The 13,452-nt window shown below is 40.2% G+C and overlaps 1 protein-coding gene across 1 annotated transcript; it reads left to right on the top strand.

The window, feature by feature from the left end:
- The first annotated feature begins 1,925 nt into the window (after positions 1-1,925).
- Positions 1,926-10,337, top strand: psmf1 (proteasome inhibitor subunit 1). The gene is made up of 7 exons (XM_048255898.1): positions 1,926-2,293; positions 2,944-3,096; positions 3,182-3,264; positions 3,398-3,577; positions 8,469-8,522; positions 8,816-8,965; positions 9,485-10,337. Exons 1-7 carry the CDS (start codon positions 2,165-2,167, stop codon positions 9,534-9,536), a joined length of 801 nt encoding a protein of 266 aa, XP_048111855.1. The 5' UTR covers positions 1,926-2,164; the 3' UTR covers positions 9,537-10,337.
- The last annotated feature ends 3,115 nt before the right edge of the window (positions 10,338-13,452 follow it).

Raw genomic sequence — 13,452 nt, forward strand, 5'->3', positions numbered from 1 at the left:
AAACACAATTATGGACTAACCTTGTGGACAATAGCCTAAAACAATGGAATGAAAGGATATTTCACAGCTCTACTGTGGATCCTGCCTATACCTGCCTAATTCAATATACCCAGGTGTTACTTGTTGCATGGCCTTGACTAAAGACATGCCAAAGATATGGCGGAGCAAGATATTTCATCAGGAGCCACTTCCGGGATCGCATGGGGGGGGGGGACTGTTCCATTGAAGTCTATGGCCACAGCTTAGACTTTCACCACAGACACAGGTCTTGGTTCTATAGAGTTAGGAATGTGAATTTTGGGCACGTTTTTTGGTTCATGACTTTCTAAACTTAGCCTACCATATACCAAACAGATAAGATGGGATTTGTGATTTAAAAAGTTTCTGCCTGCAGTAAATTTCATATCCAATACTATCTAACTGCCTTTTCCAAGTATGTAGCCTAAATTACTGAAACATTGTGTGAAATAACATAGAGTACCAGACACTATGAAATATATATAGGCCAAGTGTCATGCAGTTGGACATATAGGCTATTACATGGCTTAAAGCAAGGACATTTTCTGTGCCTAAAGTTTGCCAACTTCAAATCTCGTCCCAGGACTGAATTCAGGCACAGTATGTTTAACAGTTAGCCTTGATATCTCATATGCTTTGATTTAAGATTTAAGGCTGTTGGGCAAAAAAAGCCTAGTATTGTGCCACTGGCCATAAATAAATTTGTAAAGGCAATGTCATTTTAACCGAACATTATTCACCGTTCTTTTATAACGTACAAACTGGTTACTATTTAGAGGAGAGGCCTTGGAACACTGAAACCAAAACAAAAAAATAGTGTTTTTGCTCAGAATGAACCAAAATGAAAATCAATCTGTTTTCAGTCCCTGTTCATCAGGTCCTTTTCCACAGGTGTATAAAATCAAGCACCAAGATTATGAAGGCAGACTGCATGGTGCTTGATTACTGTAATACCTGTGGAAAGGGACCTGATGAAACCCATTAATACACCCACTGACCATGCAGTGGCAGTGCAACACTACTTTGATAGTGCATGACCTTAATTAATGTGTGTGTGCATTTCTTAGGCCTATATTATACTACTACTAATAATAATAGTAATAAAGTTTAACACATTTATTTGTTTTAATGAATATGGTCGTTTATATCTGTTGTCCCATTCCATTTGATGTTGCAGTCTCCATTTGATGTTGCAGTATGGCACACTTCCAAATGAAAATGGACCCGGCAAGCAGTGGTAGAAACTTGAACTAACATTATGAAAAGTTGAAAGTACCACCATAAAAATATGAAAGCCAAAACCACTTCTGTGCTGCTACAGATGTGTGAACTTCAGTAATGAAAAGCAGACCCGTCCCGTATCAGAGTTGAGATGGGGTCGAACTCTAGTATGAGATCTCAAGTGGTTTTTTTTTTTTTTTTTTTTTTTTTTCACATTTGGCATTAGCCAGGCCAGGGGCAGACCTTGGTGTGTAATGGTGATTGGCGATAGTAAGGACAATATCCCCTTCCCTCCCCTTCCCTCGTCTCTGCAGAATTTGATTTTCTGCTGCCTGCATTCTTTCAGTCCTATGTGTGTGTGTGTGTGTGTGTGTGTGTGTGTGTGTGTGTGAGAGAGAGAGAGAGAGAGAGAGAGAGTGTGTGTGTGGGGGTCATGTTGGGGTGTTGCCCATGGTATTTCACAATATCACAGTTTGCTTGCTTGAATAAATATATTGTCAGCAGACTTCAGTAGTCCTTGGCTGACATGGGCTATTCCAATACATAGTTCATAATGAAGTTATTCAACACTGCCATCTACAGTATATCAATGGCTTAACCTCAGATGACTTGCATTTCACCCTCATTTTCTTTGACACAGTTTTTTCCTGTCTAGATTTTGATACTTAACTGATTTACTATAACGATAAAATTATGATTTGAATGGCAGCGTTCTTGTGAATGTCAAATTCTTGACTGTGTAACTGTAACTGTACGGAAAATGTGGACGAAGGGGAATGCGAGATGTTAGGTCGGAACGTTTTTTACCGTAGCCAGTTTGTCCATACGGAATTATTTTGCAACGTACTATCAAAATCATGACGACGATTGAAAACAACACCTGAACTGTTTCGTTTTCTTGAAACTGACAGCAACGTACGAAAATATGGCTGGTTTAGAAGTGTTGTTCAGTTGCGTGTCTGGCGCAATAACACGTCCTCAAGATGTGGTTGTGTGTTTCGTACACTGGGAATTTGTACAAAGTGGGTACAAATGTCTTGGTACTGGAGATGAGGTAAGAATTCCATAAACTAGCTTCATGAACAACAGTGGGAGTTAGATAGACAATACAATACAATCGCGTAGTTACAATCAACAATACAGTCATTATTATTGCTGTAAAAATGAATTTGAATGTCACTTGATAGGCCAGATACTCATATTGTATTCACATCCAATTCATTAGTTGGGTAACGTCGTTACCTGCTTCGGTCTGTTTTGCTACATTAATGCACCATTAAGTTAGTTAGTTAGTCGGGTCGTTTTAACAATGACATGTCAGCTAGCGTTGTATTGAAAAGTGTGTCAGTAAGTCAGTCGTTTTTAACCAAGGGTGGCTTTAGTTGTATGTAATTGAAACAAAACATGAGACAGTGTTTTTCCCACCCACCCATACATACATTGACTTATTTGTGGCGGCCAATCACAATATCAACATTGACCACCACACAATGATTTTCCAGGTTGTACTAAAAATTGTGCTTAAATCTAGTTAGCATCATAACCATGCTGCGCTAATTTGTTAAAAACTGTTGTATTCAATTTAATTCTGCAAACCTGCCACCACAAATAGAATTCAATTCTGTGGGAAACACTGCATGAAATGAAAAATATTTGCGCCAGCTATATGATCTTGTATTTCTCTTGTTTAACGTGACATTTCAGCCCCGCGATGGTGACCGGAAATCGGAGTTGCTTCCTGCAGGCTGGAATACAAGTGGGGAATTGTACACACTGAGATATCGTTCAAATGATGACAAATCAAACTTGTTGTTCAAAGCTATAACTGTGGACTCAACCTTAATCTTCAACGTGATGGTAAGTCTTGTTCAGATAGGCCTTGGTATGGCTGCTACTTGGAGGCAAACCAAGTTAACAGTTTCTTTATCTGTTCTTTGATCAGGATTCGGCCACAGAGCAAGTATCAGACTTGACCGTCAATGTCAGTGATTACATTGATGCAGAGCATCTGCACGAGTTTGATAGGTTTGTATAATTCATAAAGTGGGATTGTTTCACAACTCACCATGTTTGCCTTTTATAGGCCTATTCTTTAGTCACAGTTCATTGTTCTATTATGTGCTGTGAAAACATTCTTTCCTTTCTTTCCTTTCATCAGTGTGTTCAAGAACACGGAGGATTTGGCTAAAAATGTGAAGATCAAACTTCTTCCTTCAGTCAAGGGGGAGAGCAGTAAGAAGGCAGAGAAGAAGCGCGATGACCCCCCAGCATACTCAAAGACCGATGAGCCGTTAAGGATCCCCACCAGGGCGCCCTCCTCTTCAAGACAGCCCAACTGGTAAGTCATTAATTCATTATACACAGTATACCTCTTCTAATTCTGTATGTCATGGTATTTTTTTATTAGAAGCATGCACTCATCAATGCATTATATTTTCATTAGGTTATACTTTATTTTAAAGCTAACTTGATTTGATTAAACAAAGTAGAGGCCCAATTTATGCAACACAGATTGTAGAACACTCCATTGCGAAGTGTTTACCCTTGGTTATGGTTTCTATCACTATCTGTCATGGCCTTGATGATTGGGGGGAGGGGGGTATAACCTATTCCCCGTATAGCCATATGTGAAGGTGTACAGTACCCTCCAGAATTATTGGCACCTCTGCTAAAGTTGACTAAAAAAAGGAATATAAAATCATCTTTTGGAAATTGATCTTAATGCCTTAAGTAAAAAAATGAGGAAATATCCAACCTTTAAGGACACCAATTTTCTTTGTGAATAAATAATGTATCATAAATAAATAACCCCTATGTTAAATTCCCATAGAGGCAGGCATATGGTTTTATTTTTATGCTCATTGAGTCCAAATCAAACCAGCTAATAGGCCAACTGCATAGTATCCTGGATCCATGAAATAACTGGCCTTTAAAAATAAAAATCTGCCTGCCTCTATGGGAATTTAACATACAGTAGGGGTTCCAATACTTATGACCCCTGTATTTTAAGGAAGAACATTTATGTATTTATGATACATTATTCAATTCTGGAGGGTACTGTATATCTTGGGAGAACTGGAAAGACATTTGATTCTCAAAGTGGTACTCTCGCCACCTACAGTACAGTGAATAATACTCTCACACTGTGTTGGATGAAGAGTAACTTCATTATTATTTATGTACATTGATTCCTGATCAGTTTTGTGCAAGGTGGCCCTTTTGGGTGGTACTGTTTTTCACACTTTCTGGATACTTTCTAGTGGGCAGTTGCAGTTCAGGATGCACAGTGATAGTGTGGCAGCACGAAAGTTGTTTTCGCTGACCTGGTTTCAGAGTCCTTGTCCAAGGCACTGAACTCTGAAACTGAACTGGCACTGAACTCAATACTGAGCAAGATATTTGGTGGCAATACCTCTGCTGGAGGAGATGGGGCTGGGTGAAATGTGTTGGGGTTTTTTTTGCATGCTGTATTTTTCCTCCGTGGACTTTTTTTAAAAGATGCTCCCATTCACTTTCCTCTCATCACCTAGCAAGTGGATGCACTTTAGTCAGGAGTAGGTGTTACAGAACCCTCTGATGTCTCGAAGATTAAACATCACTGTCACAGCTTTTCTTCTTTTTTTACGGCAGAAGAAACTACTTTATGTTAAAGACAACAAAACTGCCTCAAAAGCACCACACAGAAAAACAGGCAGATCATGCTTCAGTGTCAGGCTGAAAATTGTTGTGTATTTAAAGTCCAGGATGCCATCAAATGGAGACTGGTCAGAACTGATTGAGGACTGAAGTGGAGGGCACTGTACTGCAATAAGAGGAGGGAGGGAGTGGGGGCGGGTCTAAGGCCTTTGTGCTGGTCCACAAAACATATTCCTTAGTAAAAATCATCACTGTGTTCTCCTGAGGAAGGTCTTTCCAATCTTTCCAAGAAGCATAATGAGTGAGTGCATGGCTGTTTGTTAGCCTAGTTTGTTGCATTGCTGCATTTGTGAGATCCTATATGTCTCACTTAAAGTGGCTTAAGCGTGAAGTTGAAGATAATGTCAGCTTGTATACATGTTCATTAAGGCTGATTATTTCATATGGTTAGTGACCATGACCACTGACCAGATCAAACAGTGCAAGCCATGCTTGAAGATTTCTCTTACCTGCCATCCTCTGTCTGCTGTCTTCCAGTCATTTAGTCATTCAGTATGTTGCAGTTCTGTAACCATGGTGAAATTGGATTCTTCTGAATCCAAAAAGGGAAATGTGATGTTTGAAACGATGCAGCTGGAGAAAAGCCTAGTGATAGGTCAAAAGGACTGTAACAGAGTACTTAAGTTTTCAATTGAGGAATGAATTATCATGAGATATGGCTAGAAAGGAGAAAAAACTACTGTGAGTGAAGCATGCTGTTGTGGTTAAAATAGGCAGAGGAAGGTTGCTCTCTACCATTCTCAGCTAAAAAAAAAAAAAAAAAAGTAATTTAACACAAACATTTAATAAACATTCCGTCTACAGATTTCTGTCACGATAGGACATAATGTGACTAGACTGGGTTGAGGGGGTATTTGTTTAATGGAAGTATCTGTTAAAACTAACATAGTGTGAGATGGCAAGCCTGTAGATGAAATTGAAAGATTTTCAGCCTCCGCCTTTCTCACGTTACTGTAACATGAGGTTAGTCTGTTCTCTTGCATTGTGACTCACCGGGCTTCTAATTTAAGATGTGTAACATATCTCATTCCCTGTGTCACACTCGAGAGCTGAGAATATTTCTGTTTGCTGTTTCACACTGTGGAGGTGGAAAAGAGCGTGCAGCAGTACTCACCTCATTTTAGATTAAGAGAGAATGTTTTAAAGAAGAACTAGTCTATCTCTGATCCCTATATGAATAGCCTCCCCTTATTCAGTTGTTTTGACTTCATATTTGCTGCCTCTTTCTCCTTTGATGCCTCAATCAACATCATATATCAATAATATCAATACATTTCAAAAATAGTTTCTTCCCTTTAGCAATCACACTCTTGAACACTACAACACTGATTAGAACTATTTGTTTATTTTTGTGGTTGTTTTGTTTGTTTTTCTTTCTTTTGTCCTTAACTGGATTGAGCTACCTTTGGCTATAAAGTACACCTGTATCTGTACTGTATATCAAAGCTTGGTGAAATGAAAGATGATGAAGTGCCAAGTATCACAGAATCAGTATCACAGCGATGTCAAGGGTAAGATAATAATCTTGCTCCCATTAGAAAGGGCATCATGATTCCCCCCTCTCTTATTGTCCATGTAAGGAGAAGCCTTGAGGAGCTCCCCCAGCCTGATTACTTATGGTTGCTCGGAGCGTGTGAGGACATCACTGTCTGGAATCAGTTTGGCTGCGGTTCCTCCGTCATATTCAATATTTTACAGCGCCGGCGTTGCTGGTGTTGCAGCCGAGCGCCGTCTGTGTCTATTTTTAAGAGATGAGGTATCTTGTGCGTCTGGTCTGGGACTAGTGATGGGCAGGAGTCTAGGGAGGAGGCAGGTGATGGGGAGGAGACTGGGGAGGAGACTGGGGAGAAGGCTGGGGCTGGGCCCTCTTGAGGATATGGCTCTGGGCCAGGCTCTTGATACTGTCTCTTGCCGGCCGTCCTGATGCCTCCCCCATTCACGGTGACCCTATCATATTTTTTATTATGTCAGCTTTTTATTGCTTCTCTTGCTGTCATCGCCCTCTCTGTGTGTGTGTGTGTGTGTGTGTGTGTGTGTGTCTCTCTGTGTGTGTGTGTGTCTCTCTCTCTCACCAAGTGTTTCATTAAGCCACTAGAGAAAGATATCAAAGACGAGAAGTGGCTCGCCTGAAGCAAGTTTTTTTTATTTCATTGTTGGGCCACATTGAAGGATTCACAAACCACCTACACTGGGAATTACAAAAAAAAAGTGGGCTGTATGAGTGAGAAAAATCCATAAATTGCTTCTACTTCTTGAAGCAGTCATTATCAGTCTGTACAGTGAGGAGATACATATGAACAGTCCATATGTGAAGGTGCTATGGGTGCTGTGTGATTATCATCAATGAATTGTAAGATTTTTGGCCTGCTGGATCCTGTCCATGGTAAGCATGCTGAGGTCCCTTGCATGCAGGATGTAAAATGTGATGCTGTTTGTCATCTTCAGTAGGCCACTGCTAAATCATTCAGATAAAGAAAAGAGTTGTTTTATACAAACAGAGGGGTGACCTGTAGACATGTCGTAGACTTACTGGACGGTACATGTTTTCCTATTGTTGGAGATGCACAAAGAGGTTAACATGTGTTGCCCAATTACTGAAGATTGATCATTGTTTGCCTATGGGGCAGATGGATCAATCTGAGTTTGTCAGTCAGAGTTTACCCACACATTTCCTTGTGTTTAATATGCCCTAGAATCCCATCAACATGGATTTGCTTGTTGAGTGGCTGTGTTTAGGGCTGTCGAACAGAATTGCAGTGGAAGCGTTTGGATCAGCTCCTGGCTGTAGCGTAATATCTTGTAGCAAACACTGAGCTTGTGAGATTTCAGCTGGCAAGGCCCAGACGGAGGCGCGCCATCTGGTTTATCAAGCTTGCTGAGCCCAGTGAGGAGAGCTACGCCATCTTTTTTTTTTACTAGGGAAAGGCGTCTGGTGTGACTTCATGCTTCTCTCGCTGAATTCTTCCATCCGAACTTCAGACAAAACGCCTCCAATGGCTGCCGCTCGGCTCAGCTCTCGCACCTGTTTGTCAAATCGCAGCATTTCCTCTTTGTCATCACCTGAGCCAGTCCACATATCTTTGCTGATCCGGTGGAAAAACTGCCATGCTCAATGGAGGTGCTCCAGACAAAAATGTCAGAGCAAAGACTGAGCTTGCAGATTTAGGCTGGCAGCACCAGGCTAAAGATTAATTGACATTTTTTATTATTATTTTTTTATTTAAAGAAAACATGTCTGAGAAGAATAATCTTAAACTAGAAACAGGCTTACAGATGACTTGTGAGCTACTTTGCTACTTTTCTCTCACTACATCTACAAACTACATGGGATGATACTAGTGTACCCGTTTCTCACCACTTCATGTTTGTCTTGACGTCTATCTGTTTTTTTCTCTTATTTTTTTCTCTATTGATCAATGTCAGTACCTTTGCCTCAACCCCACAGTTGTTGTTGCACTTAGTCATGTAAGTGGGTTAAGGACATTAAATGTGTTATGCTGTTATGTAATGTGGTAATGTGTGTCATCTCTTAGGTCAGATCCATTGGCTCCATTTGCTGCAGGAGGATCAGATCTTGACCCATTTGGGTAATTTTCTTTCATTCTGGTTGAAAAAGATCTAGTTAATGCTGCTTAAAATGCTGCCTGTCTTTTCAAAGAATTTAGCAGGTCCCTGTACGTTTGTGTTATACATATTTCAACCAGCATAACTGGCATTGATTGGTTTAGGTGTCCTGTCAGTTATGTAATTTGGACCTGTACTATGTAGGTACAATATATACCATATTCTTGTATTCCCAAGACTTTACTGTAATGGAAAACTGAACATTTTATGTGTTGATTTGATTTTGAATTGACGATGTGGGTTATTTGTGCTGTAGAGGGCGAGCTGGAGGGATGATTGTCGACCCACTGCGGCAGGGGTTTCCCCGGTCAGGGTTCGACCCCTCCGGTGGCGTGTTGCCCCCTGGTGCGGTGCCCCCTGGAGCACGCTTCGACCCGTTCGGCCCCGTCGGGAGACGCAGACCTGGGTGAGAATAGCTCCACACCGCCTCATGCCTCACGCTCATCATCATCATAACATTACAGCAGTGGTTCCCAAACGTTTCCCCCCGCGCACCACCACCTCATCCTGACTCGGCTCGCATACCCCCACCATCAACGTAACACATTCTATTGACGCACTTGCTTAGGCTAATTAGCTGCCCTACATGATAACAAATAACAAAATCAAAATTGTGCAACTGGTCTATGAGCTTTCACACTAAAAAACAGTGTGGAGAACAACATTATGAAACACAAAGAACAACGAGAACATAGGCTTTAGAAAAAAAAAATCAATTTTAACACCTTTCCGACATTGCCCTTTTCAACTTGCGTACCTCCTAGTGGATGCTCGTACCACAGTTTGGGAATCCCTGCATTACAGATATTGCACAGCTAGTTTCACAGTGTAATATTAAAACACTTAAAATAAGAATATCGTAATATTAAAAATCTCCTGATCAAGCTTAATATGTTTAAATATGTGTTAATGTCTTCCTTTACAGCCCAGACCCAGATCACATGCCTCCCCCAGGATACGATGACATGTTCATGTAAAGGGAAAGAAACACTTCCTCCTCTCCACAGCCTTCCTGGGACTGTGCACCCTGAAGGCGGCACACTGAGAGCAGTCCTGTTATGTGTGGTGTGTAGAATAAACGCTATCTAACAAAAACCAGCCACAGTGCTTTCCTGACACCGGGTTTGCACATGCAGTACACCGATGCAAACGTAATACTTAGCGCATCCTGTGTGCTTACCTGTGTGGCACATATGCTGAAACCAGTGTAGGAGGAGAGTTGGGGAACGTTGGAAGTAAGATATTGATTATTCTATTCCATAACAAAGAATAATTTGGAAATGCATTGAAATCACATAACATGTTTTACTTCTAGACCAAGATTCTGTGGGTCTTATAGTGTGGTGGACTCTTTTCTAGGTCCATTAGGATAATGAAACAAACCTATCTTATCAAACTCTTAGTTCCTTCTCACAGACTTGGCTGGTTGTTGTCAAACATTACGCAAACCATATATTTGGTGTAATGTCTCCTCCTGCCTTTGCTACTCAGATCCTGGTTATTATCCTCCTCTGATTGCCTTGCTGTGATCGAGTAATTGCCATTTTTGTGTGGTTTCTTGTTAGCAATTTACTGTTGGGCTGCATCTATTTAAATGCTTTCCATTCTCTTAAAACTTCTCATTGAAGTTGAGGAACTGACCAAAATTCTTAATTTAGTTGTTTATGCCTAGCCCAAACTTTAAGACTTTAACTTCTACAGTTTCATTTTTATATGTAAAAACTGGTAACAACTCTACATTCTGTCTTTGTTTGCAAATAAAGGACTAATTCATTTCACACCTTATGTCAATTGTGTGTTCTGTTTGAAGACTTTGGAGATAGTCTCCTGATGGTGAAAAAAAAATCCTCAAGTCTCACATCTTGTAACAATATATTTTATCCACATGTCTAATAAATACTGCCAGATAAAAAAATCAAATAACCATTAAATGCCAGAGGTCATTATTTTCTGTCACAAATTATAAAGGAAAGATTACACTAGGTGAAGGAGACCAGCAATTCACAGGACAGGGCTTCATTTAGTTTGAGAGAGATTTATTAACGGGTAGAGCATCTATCTGTGGGGTGGAAGTATAGGGCATTAAATGATGGTTTTCAGGATCATGCAATCTCCACCACGAGAAAGGAGCAATAATAAAGTAATAAAGCCCAATGGCATTTAGATATTTGGGAGGTATCATGAAACTGCTTGCAGTCCCAATAAAAAAGGAAATGCATGATGTATCTATTTCTATTAACTTGCTGCCAGGAACAATATATGTTGTGCAAAGATAAAACCATGTGTTGAAATGAAGATATCACCCTTATTCCCTCAGTCAGACATAAATAGTGGCCTGACTTTTTGTTGAACAGGCTAACTGTGACCTAACCACATGATTATTTTTTTTTACCCATATATTTTTATACACAGAAATGAAGCATTTCATATTAATGCAGCTAGATGCCAGCTAGCCCATAGTCCATCTAGATTTTAGTGCTGTTTGTTATGAGTGCTGTTTGTTATTGTGAAATATGGAATAATTATAATGTGTAGAGCTAGATATTCATGGTCATGTAATGAACTTGGATAACACTGGCATGTGAACTTGTAGCTTACTTGATGTCCTCCCCTTTTTATGGGTGCCAGATCATGTGCAGTGTATCTTAATTGAATTTATAGTTGTCTAGACAAACCAACTTTTGTAGTAAGTCAAATGCCTTTTTGAGCAAATTCAGTGGTTGGCTTTGGAAAGTTGTAATTATGCTCCTGCAAAGTGATCAAATTAAGAGGTTTAATTACCGTGACACATTTGCAAAAGCATGAAATTTTATGCTGAAGGGTAGATATTTTCCTGCTGTGCTAATTGACTTGGAGTAAAAATGAGATAATGTCATCACTATAGTGTGTATGCCTGTAAATATAACCAATCAATCAGTTTAAAAACATGATGCAGTGTATGGATAACACTGTTTTGGAAGTGTGAAGATAGATTTGTAGGTGAATTTCCAGTTGTCAGTGTTAGTGTCAGTCTTCCCTCTATTTCTGCAATACCCTTCTCCATCTATAGTTTGAGAAATAGCCAGGCTGTGAATGAAAGCTTGCTGTGCATCTGAACTGTTCCAGTTGATATGCTCCCTGATCCTAGAATGTCCTATTAAGCCATGCCTGTGTTCTGATTCATCATGCTGGGATTGGCACTCTGTATCCTAAACATTAAACAAGCGTTTTCACAATGTACAGACAGAAGCTTGTTTGATCCAGACTGTACATAAGATGACATACAGTAGCTAAGCACCTGAAGGAGTGGGGCTTCCATATGGCCAGTAAGTAGGCTACTTGCTGTTTAATGGCCTCTCTGTCCTCTTTCCTTTTTGTTGCAAGGGCACGAAAAAAGGTCATACGGATGTAATTCAATCAGGCTCTTTTTTAGCCAAATTTCCACTGAAATAAACTGGAGTTCTGCAGAAACGTTGCACCCTTAGGCTATATTCCTATTGAAGATTTAGCATACACCTTTTAAATATTTATGTGATAAGGTAAATTAAATCAATCTCAATGAATCCTGTAAATTTCATGTAAATTAAGCAATTACATTTAGACTGTATTTCATGCCTGGGCCTCATCTCTGCATATCATTTGCTTTATGGATGTTCTATTGAGCACACAGTCTATCACAGACACCGAGGCTTAGCGAAATGGTGACATGTTCATGAGTTAGACGGGACTATTTGTTATCTGTGGGGGAGGTAGAAGCAGATGTAATGGAAATCAATTCTGCTAATGGCCTGTCCTCTGTTACATCTCTAAAAAAATATCAAGAACGTGAGAGGTAGAGGTATGGGATTACTGTGAAATAAGGATGACTGCCTGCATGTCCAGTAAACCTTCACAAACAAACACTGCTGGCAGTTTCGCTCCATTCATTTTTTATACTCGCTTCTGTAAATGTGTCCACCAATCTGTCCCATTAAATACTGATGTGGTGGAATAATTAAGTGTCGCTGTCCACTGGCCGTCTGCTTTGCTACTGAATGCTACGATAACATCCCATCACCACGTAATTAAACATTGCAAAGTGCTTCTGCCTGTCAGTGCCACCCCGGCAGAGATAAATGGCTCCGCTAGGTGAGCACGGGAGTCAGAGACTGGCAGGGTGTGCAGACAGAGAGAGCTCGGATTGCCCACAGATGAGCTCAGCTGTGGCATGGCCAATTCATTTTGTGGCCATGTGGTATTTATTAAACAACTGGGAGGAAAAGAGAGAGAGAAAGTGAGAGAGAGAGTGATGAAAAGTAATGGTAGTAAGAAGCTCATGCAATGCTTCGATGTGAAGCTATTTTAGAGGGACTTTTTTCTTCCTAGTCTGCAGACTATCCCATCAATAACCTGATATCAATGACTTAATTGGAGCTCCACATACATTGAGTAATAGGACTATCAGGCTCCAGAGACAACTTCAGAGGCTAATACATCCACACTATTGTGTAAATGACTTACAGTCTTTAGGCAGAACGCCATTAGGGTTTGAATCAATCATCTCACCATGCACAAAAATGCACAACAATCCATTGTTCTCCGTTCGCTTAAGCTGTTTGTCATAAATCTTCAGCTTGACAAAAAGCTAATTTAATAATGGTGGATTAATCCAGCTAAAGTCTGAAAAAGAATAGCTATCACTGCTTTCAGTAAACTACCCCCACACACACACTGAACACAGTGCCAGCCTTCCACTCTTTCTAGATGAAACAATATACATCATATTCAGTCTAAACTATTGAATCAATTTTTTTCTTGTCAAGATAACAGCCAAGAACCCTATAAAACATTCAGAATAGTTTTACACAAGTGGAAACCTGGCTGTGCGGTCTAGTGATCTGGCCACCTAAGTGAGACACCAGAAGGCCGTGAGTT

This window comes from Alosa alosa, chromosome 10 (assembly GCF_017589495.1).
Source record: "Alosa alosa isolate M-15738 ecotype Scorff River chromosome 10, AALO_Geno_1.1, whole genome shotgun sequence".
NCBI classification, from domain to species: Eukaryota; Metazoa; Chordata; class Actinopteri; order Clupeiformes; family Clupeidae; genus Alosa; species Alosa alosa.